At 32.9% G+C, this 9,697-nt stretch overlaps 1 protein-coding gene across 9 annotated transcripts in view; it reads right to left on the reverse strand.

Annotated features, from left to right (window-relative positions):
* The window catches only part of LOC132740980 (centrosomal protein 43-like), a 52,447-nt gene extending 44,985 nt beyond the window's left edge, over nt 1-7,462 (reverse strand). For all 9 annotated transcript variants that reach the window (XM_060729047.1, XM_060729050.1, XM_060729049.1 and 6 more), the window contains exon 1: nt 7,359-7,462. In XM_060729047.1, the coding sequence (XP_060585030.1) occupies nt 7,359-7,439 (81 nt within the window). In that variant the 5' untranslated portion in view covers nt 7,440-7,462. The remainder of the gene's footprint in view (nt 1-7,358) is intronic.
* Between the last annotated feature and the right edge of the window lie 2,235 nt (nt 7,463-9,697).

Raw genomic sequence — 9,697 nt, forward strand, 5'->3', positions numbered from 1 at the left:
CCCCAGGGCTTTTATTTGAACAAACTTGGTAGACACTCACTAGAAGATGTTTCATGCCAAATATCTTAGCTCTAGCTCTTTGGGTTCTTTAAAAGAAGATTTTTTAAGTTTTTACTATATGCATATAGGGAAAATCAATGACCCCCTGGGGCGGGGCCAATTTTGACCCCAGGGCTTTTATTTGAACAAACTTGGTAGCCACTCATTAGAAGATGTTTCATGCCAAATATCTAAGCTCTAGCTCTTAGGGTTGTTTAAAAGAAGATATTTAAAGATTTTTCTTTCGGTTGCCATGGCAACCAGAGTTCTGCATGGAATTAAATTCTTTGAACAATTTTTAAAGGTGACCACCAAAGGAACATTCCTGTGAAGTTTGGATGAAATTGGCTCAGTGGTTTATGAGGAGATGTCGTTTAAAGCAAAAGTTTACGGACGGACGACGGACGGACGGACGACGGACGGACGCCGGACGAAAAGCGATCACAAAAGCTCACCCTGTCACTTTGTGACAGGTGAGCTAAAAACACAAAGGTATTACCATATACATATATTTGGAAAAAAATTCGGTCAGACAAAAGTTCTTTCGGTCAGACAAGAATTGAAAGTTTGTCTGACCGAATGTCAGGCAAATGTTTCAGCAGTTTCGCGAAGCCTGATACTAGCTTATTTGGAGAAAATTAATGGGAGAATAGGTGACGTGGAGAAGAGGCTTGACTCTTTATCTGTGTTAGAAAAGAAAGTTGATGGATTTGATCGGGAGTTAAAAAAGTTATGGAATGCAATGGAGGATAGAAATAAGAAGCTTGATACCAGACTCTCATGTGTGGAGGAGAAAGTTGAATGCTCAGATTTTAGCGTTGCACAGTTAGAGAGCAAAGTGATCCAATTTGAGAAAGAGCGGGATAGTTTGAAAAATGAGGTAATCTATTTGACTAGTCAATCTATGAGAAACAATTTGATATTTACTAATATTACTGAGGCAGATGATGAAGACCAGCATAAGACAGAAAGGTTGTTAAGAAGCCATTTAGTAGATAAACTTAAAGTAGCGCAAGATTTAGTGGCAGATATGAAATTCGAACGTGTACATAGGATAGGGGAGAGAAGTAGAGGAAAACCTAGGAACATTGTGGCTAAATTTGTTTTATTTAAAGATAGGGAATTCGTTCGTAGGCAATGGAAGCAGCTACAGGGAACACAGTTTAACATGTTTGAACAATTTCCGAAAGAGGTGATAGAGAAGAGGAGACGCTTGGTACCTAAGATGAAAGAGCATAGGAACAAAGGGGATAGGGCATGGATCGCCTACGATATGTTGTATGTGAATGGCAAGGCCGTCAGAGAATAGGATTGCGCGGAGGGTAAACTTAACATTCTTTCTTGGAATGTAAATGGACTATCTGCTGACAAAAAAGATAATGATGCTTTTGTAAATATTATTTCCAATAGTGAGTGTTTTTTATATGAAACTTGGGCATGTTCTACCAGTAACATTGAAATAAATGATTATATTGTACATAATTTTTATAGAAAATTTAAACACCGTAATGCCTAACGATCTAGTGGTGGTATAGCTTTATATTATAGAGATAGTTTAAAAAACAGCATTGAAATAGTAAAAAATCATTACGATACTATAATATGGCTTAAACTTGATCATAATTTTTTTAAGACTCAAAATGATATTTATATTTGTGGTGCTTATATATGGGTTGAAAACTCTCCTGCGTATAACGTTATTAATACTGACTTATTTGATCTTTTAGAAAATGATATATTTATATATGAACAAAAAGGTGATGTATTTGTCACTGGAGATTTTAACAGTAGGGTTGGTAAAAAGAATGATTTTATTGTTAATGATTTTTTTAAATTCATACACAGATGATGTTGACTATACACCTGATGTGAGCCTATAACGGGCCTCAATTGATAATGTAAATAACAGTCACGGTGTTAAACTTCTTGATCTTTGTAGATTTACGTAAAAAATATATAAAAAGTTACTATTATAACAGACCATCTATGTTTAAATTTACTGAATTATTGTGTATTAAAAATAAAAAAAATATTAATAAATGTTTGCAAATATATCAAAGAAGCTTTAAAGCTAAGAAATTCAATTTTGAACTCTCAATTGTAGTTTATCCTCTCATGAATTTGGTGCTTGTAATTGTTATGTTTATATTTATTATAATGACCCGCCATACATATATTTATGTGATTATGTTGTATATATTATTCAATACATGTTAACAAGACGATGTACTTTGTATAAGTCTAGAAAATAAAATTTCTGTTCCTTTGGAGGGGGAAAAATGCAATAGGAGGGGGAATTTCATTTCTTCACAAATGAGAAGAAACGGAAAAGAATCCAGTGTATATTTTTAACTACTTCTAACTTTGCTGTCCTGATTACATATTTCAATGCAATGTCCCTCTCATTTAACGAGGAACTAGGTGCCGCAGACTTGGTTTCAGGAACCAATTTATAAATTTGTGATGTATCATCAGCGTTCTCGCTTTTACCTGAGGTAGCCAAAGGAATTTGTTAGGGAATTTTGTTTGAATAGAATATCTAAGTACTATTTACTGTAGAATTTTTTTTTTCTTCCTGTAAGATTTACTGTTGTGCGACATTGTTTTCTTTCCGGTAGAAAAGGGGAGCAACTCTTGAAACACAAGTGTAAAATTTCTTACTATACGGATCTAAAAGTAAAACATTGACAGCAAAATTTAAAGCGTTGCATGTTAAACTTGTTGGGACATGAGAGTAGCTCCCCTAATACCTACCTGGAACCGATTTGTAAACAACCTTGCTAAACAGTAAGTCTTACAGGCATAAAATAAAACATTTTTCGACTGTTAGTTGGAAAAGAATTATACAGGGAAGTCAAAGCTTTGCCTTGCCATGTGTATATTTAAAAGCAAATTAAATTTTTTTAGAAAATGAAAAAATATTGGGTGCTGCCAAAGGTGCTATGGCCTGTATTTTAAGAAAAATTCTACATGTATAAGATAATTCCTAAATCGGAAGTGTTCTCCCGCAAGACGTGCTTGGTTCCCCGTTCCGCTCTAGGTCAATGTATGTGAAACAGAAGCCGGAGAATACTTTCTGTAGGAATTACCTTCTAAAAATATTGTCTACATGTAGAATTTTTCTTAAAATACAGGCACATACTGACATAGGACTTAGTGCCACTCGTGGACTGTGGAGGATAAAACCATTTAAAAGTATGTAAAATTCAGTTGTTTGTATGTGTGTTCGACCTGTTTGATATCTTTGTTGATGTATTTCAAGCGTAAATACCAGGCTACAATGTAAATGTCATGACGGTCTCATCTTTCGGACCTGGGTGATTTCTGACTTTCAGGCTTTACTGCGGTAGTTTTACGTGTAAATAAGGATCTGTTCATAGTCAGTTATGATAGAAAATTTTTAATTTGCATTGATTCCATGCGAAAATCCGACGGTATTACCACCCGGTGGAAAATTTTGACACTGAGAACGGACATACCCATAATTTTCGTACTCGGATGTTGCATACCTTGTCTATAATAATATAACAGTGAAAAATTTTTTTTTTTTTTTTAGTATATTGATATTTTATTGCATAAATAACAAGGTTAAACACATTTTAGGTCAAATCAATGCCACTAGCACCTTTGGGCGCTGCAACAGCGAATATTCCGATAATGGACAAATCGCAATTTTTCAAGTAAGTAAGTAAGTAAGTAAGTAAAGTCTTTATTTACTGAGGCTACACATTTGGTTTCCCAATCTTCCATGTGGGCCTCAAAACATAAATATACATAAAATATACATAATTTACATAATGGTTATACAGCAAAATTTTCAAATAACATACATGAAGACAAAAATGCATAATATATACATGAAAACACAACAAAAACAATGTACATTCAAACAAAATACATATTCAAAACACAATGCATGTACATACATTACTTTACACTAAATCCATGCAAGATCAAGGTACTTATGTGAAATTCCAACTGTTTCAGATTTACGAATAGAAAGAGGGATATTATTTTATAGTTTAGGGCCAGAATATGTCAGAGATTTTCTTAAAATTCCTTTTTTAGGTTGTGGCACAAATTAATCTGAATTATTTGCTGACCTAAGGTTATGCTTATCTCTTTGATGAATATATTGAAATTTGTTTTTCATGTTCTGTGGAAATGAGCCACTGTTTAACGATTTATACATAATGACAGCTTTTATTGTATTTTATTTTTTCATCCATTTTTTATCCAATTTAATTCATTAAGTAACTCAGCAGATGGAGCATCATAGCTTTTGTCAAGAATGATTCTTGCAGCTCTTTTCTGAAATTTTATGATATCCAAAATCTGTTCATTGTTACAATTCCCCCAGACTGTACAACAATAATCTAAATGTGGTAAGATATAAGCATTAAAGAACAGTTTTCTTGCATTTACATCAAGGTATTGTTTAATTCGGAGAAGAAGGTACAACTGAGTATTGCATTTCTTTAATGTCTTGTCTACTTGGGTTTTCCACTTAAGATTATTGTCAACATGAATACCTAGTAACTTTTCTGTCTCAGAAAATTCAATTTCATGTTCTTGCAGATGTAATGGTTGTAATTGTTGTTTATTTCTATTGGATGACAGGTTCATTGCTTTTGTTTTCTGGGCATTTAGCATCATTGCATTTTGTTTGCACCATAGATTAATATTGTCAAGGTCAGTTTGAAGTTTATTATGTAAATCTTGTGTAGAGAGACCTGATGCTGTGAGAGTAGTGTCATCAGCAAAAAGATCTGCCTCTGAGGTTTTCAAATGGAGTGGTAGATCATTTATGTATATGATGAAAAGCAGAGATCCAAGGACAGATCCTTGAGGTACCCCTGATATGACTGTTGCTGATTTTGATAGGTTGCCAGATACAGTGACCTTCTGTGTTCTATTTTCAAGATATGATGTAAACCAGGTAATTGCACCAGAAGAAATATGATAGTAATAAAGTTTTTGGATGAGTAACTTATGATTTACAAGGTCAAATGCCTTTGACAAGTCAAGAAAGATTGTGCCAATTAGCTTTCCATCATTTATTGCCTTAATCCAGTTGTCAACAATATTTGTCAATGCAGTTTCGCATGAATGTTTTGTTCTAAATCCTGATTGGGTGTTGAAAATGAAATTATACAATTCTAGGAATTGTTTTAAATGATCAGACACATGTTTTTCAAATATTTTAGAAAGTATTGGAAGAACAGATATAGGTCTATAATTATTCTTATCTGATTTGTGTCCTTTTTTGAAGAATGGTGTGACCTTAGACTGTTTTAATTTTTCAGGAAATTTACCTGTTGTGATACTCAAATTGATAATAGTAGAAATTGGTCTACATATAACAGGGGATGCAGTTTTTAGAAATTTAGCACTAATGCCATCAAGTCCAGTAGCCTTTGTAACATCAAGAGAATCTAATGCTTGTTTGACTTGACTTGGATCTATAGGTGGAATATCAAATTTTGGTGTATTTTGGTCAATTTTGCTGTTTAACATTTCTTTGAGTATGTATTCATTTGCACTTGTTAGTTTTGTAATATTTTCTGCATTTTTGAATAAATTTGAAAAAAATGTATTAAAAATTTCTGCTGTCTGTTTAGGGTCATAGACTGGATTTCCACTGTCGTCATTAATGTAATTAGTTTGGTGGTTTTCAGCTTTTCCACTCAAGTCTTTTAAATTTTTCCATAGCTTTTTAGGATTTTTGTTGTTTGAAGATATCTCTTGATTAAAGAATTCTTTTTTTGATCTGTGAGAAAGCACCTTGACTTGCGATCTCCAGTATTTAAATTCCTCAATGTTATTTCTCTTTTTTGCAAAATCTCGTTCTTTTATTGCATTAGCTATTTCATCTGTGAACCATTCATTTTGGTTTTTGCGTTTTACCCTTTTTTGTTTATACGGAGCATGTAAATCTAAAACTTTTAGAAATAAATCGTAGAAAGTGTCAAGGGCATCATCAGGTTCTGTAAATACATCAATTAATGACCATGGTTGATTTGATAAGTCAACTAAAAAGTTTTCTGCATTGAATTTTTTTAAATACCTGTAGTTTATAGCGAGCTCGACGAGCTGGCCCGAAGGGCCTGCTCGCAAAGCGAGCTTTACGGTAACGCGAGTACCTGCTAAGTGATGGTTTTGAAAACTTTCGTCCAAAGTACCGAATTGGACACATCGCAACCTTTCGAATATAAAGATAACGATAAAAACTGAGGAATTCTGACTGAAAACGGATGTGGTGGGTGACTGGTCACCTGCGCACGTCTATGGGAACCATAATTGGACAGGGAACCAGAATAACGGAAGCTGTGTATAAAAATTAAAAATTGAAGGCGCCATTTTGTTTGAAATCTGATAAATAAAAACAATTTTTTTGTCGAATTTTGTTGTGAAAGCTAGATCTATCTAGAATGAAAGAAAATGGTCGAACTAAGGAAATGAATCCGAACACCAATATCTTTTATTCAGTCGTTAACGCTGTACAGACGTTTAAAGTATTGTTTACGTGACGTCACAATGTAGCGCCAAACAGCAGGTGCAAAACAAACAAATCAAGTACGCTATTTTAATGTCGCAAACGTTTTAAGTTTTACATTTATTTCAGTTTAGATAATCTTTATTTCGCTTGAAAAATTATAGAGTGAAACAAAATAAACAAAGTTTTATCAACGTTTTCAAAACTCGTTATTCATTTCACGACAGGGGCGGAGCCATATTTAACACAGTACGTGTGACGTCACACGCACTCGTTACTGCATTTGAAATAAAAATGAGTGATTATTTCATACTATTTCACGTAAAAAGTACATCGAGCTCGCTTTGAGGCTTTGCCTTTTTCATATTAGTTATATGTAATGGGCCTTTTTTGATTTTTGCAAGTAAACAATTAAAGGTGAAATGTTCTACTTCTTAAAAGCGTAGTCTGATACCCTGTCTTTGTTATTTTCCCGTCCAAGATAAAGTGCGCTGGGGACTAGTAAAAGGAAGCGTTGCCGACCAAATGACACTTTCAAAACGAAAATATAAAATAAAAAATGATCAATTGCCTTCCTCTTTCATAGGCTTTAAATACTTTCATATTGTTATTATTTATTTTTGAAATGTCAAAGCAAACCAGTTAGAATTTCGCGAAATCCTACTTTATGCATTTGGGACGCCGCTTTAATTACCCCACCCACAAATTTAACATGTCGCAGCAAGTATCGGCACAGCTTGGTCGATTAAATTTGCGTAATTAATGATGCAAACACATTTTAAGTTATTCTATTCTAAAATATATGTATTTTAGGAACTCCTACCCTAATTTTCCCCAAAACACCATTGGTTTCAAGTGTTTGTGCGACTAAATCTCTGAGCTCGGTGTCCTCGTCGGCAGACATGTTGAATTTTCCAAAACAATGGATATGCGCATGCTCAACAAGAGTGTAACCTAAAGATTAGGAAGCACAAGCACGGAAAATGATGGTCTGCGTAATTCTCCATTAAGTGATCTCTCCAAGTCGGAGCATCTAGGGTATTACTAATAATAACCTCAGACATAATACAGATTGAAATTATTTCTATCATCAAACCCTTCGCGTGGACGTATACATGTTATATTCTACCATGTTGTGTTAGATTTAGACAAAACAAAGAGTGTACTTTAATCTTTGAAAATGTATACTTGTACTTGTAAGTAGTTTACATCCAAAGGAAAATAGAGTCGAAGATCATAAACTGATGGACGTTTCATTCTTTAAAAAAATCTTAGTCTCGTTTATAATTTATACCTTTAAATTTAAAGGTCATAATTTTAACCAAGGTAGCAATAAATTGTAGAATTAAACGTCACACATTTCAAAGTATTAACTAACGATAAACTGGATGCTATTGATGTTTTGTTATTGAACCTATTACACTATTTGAAGTTAAAAAATATATTGATAAATTAGATGAGCATAAATCAACTGGTTTGGACGGCATTGGTCCAAATATTTTACGTTACTGTGGTGACCACATCTAAATTGAGTTAATGATTATTAACAGTTCTAGTGATACAGGCTTATTCCCTGACTCTCTCAAAGAAGCTTACGTTCTACCTATATTCAAAGGTGGCGATGAATAAAAATCCAAGCAACTACAGGCCTATATCTATTCTGCCTACGATTTCAAAATATATTTGTAAGACACGCAGCAAATCAAGTTCAATCCTTCTTAAATGTAAAAATACATTTTTAGGTATTTATATAGATAATACTTACTTTGTCCAAAACTTTATTCAACTTTTATACATTTTTGAGGCGTCTATCTTATCATTTGACAGATGAAATGAAACAGTAATTTTATAATGCATATATATTGTCGAATTTTATTTATTGCTTTACTGTTTGGAGCAAAGGAAATTTAAGATCTTTAAATAAAATAGTTAAAATAAAGATATACTGAAAGAACTTTGGCGGATGTCGTTCAATGAACGATGTAATTGTCATTCCAGAATTCTTTATTATAAAGTTTGTAATAACTCATTTAGCTCTTTCTTATATATCTGAAATTTTGACCTTTTCTAATTCTCTGACATCTTTGAAAGGCCCAATATGCCTCAGATTAGCTATAATTTTTATTCTTAAAAAATTATTTTTGGTATCTGGTTACAGTTTCCAAATATTTTCTTATTTGCCATATAGATAATTATCTTTTACCTCTTTTGTTAACTTAGCATTTTGTAAATTATAGTGAATAAGTATTTTGTGTGGAAATCAAAATACTACTTTGTTTACATTTTTCTACCTTGTAGGAGAAAACTTATTAAATTATCTTATTTTTTTTGCATACGTGGAGAAACCTCAAAAGTCTCCCTGCTTTAGAGGGGATGTAATAATGTATACTATAAAGCCTTAAAAAGAGATGATTTATGTTATGATATCAAGATTAGATAACTCTTTACATGTTTAGTTGTATAGTTAATGGGGTTGCTTCCCTTTACTTGATATTCATTAATGCTGATGTTATATATATGATCATGCCTCTCTGATACCTGGGCCATTCTCACTTGAGCTCTAGTCTTAACAACATGTATTAAATGGTTATAATAAATAGTAGAATAATTTGAATCTTGTTATCATCCATACAACATAACAATTTAGAAATGCTGATTGGTTAAAATCTGACATCATTTACGCTTCCGTATTTTATACGGACAAATAATTTTCAAAAGTAATCAAGGCACTAGCTGAAGACATATACGGATCAAATTCAAGGAGCTATTTCTTATTTACTCGTAGCGTAAGGGACTCTTTTCTTTGACTTATAATCAGTATTATAAAGACCCTTGAATCTGCCACTGCACTGACCAAGGGTTATTTACTGAAATGACTCCCACATAATCATTATGTCGGCAAAGTGCCTCAAGGCATGCAGTGTTTTGACTGAAAACATAAAATAACAGGAAGCTCAAACGGGTTTAGACTAGTAGCTAGTCTCCAATAAATAATAATTTAATGCAATCCAGTATTTGCTCCTATGTGCCTTTTTTAAAGAAAAAAAATTAAAGAAACTTATAAGCGACCCTGATGGATCCGTGCCTGAAACTATACTGTAGGCATCTAAATTTACTTTTTTAATAGTGTCATAGATAGAGTTAAAATAATTGAAAAGTATT

Source organism: Ruditapes philippinarum, unplaced genomic scaffold (genome assembly GCF_026571515.1).
Source record: "Ruditapes philippinarum isolate M1 unplaced genomic scaffold, ASM2657151v2 ctg411_1_1_1_1, whole genome shotgun sequence".
In the NCBI taxonomy this organism is placed as follows: Eukaryota; Metazoa; Mollusca; class Bivalvia; order Venerida; family Veneridae; genus Ruditapes; species Ruditapes philippinarum.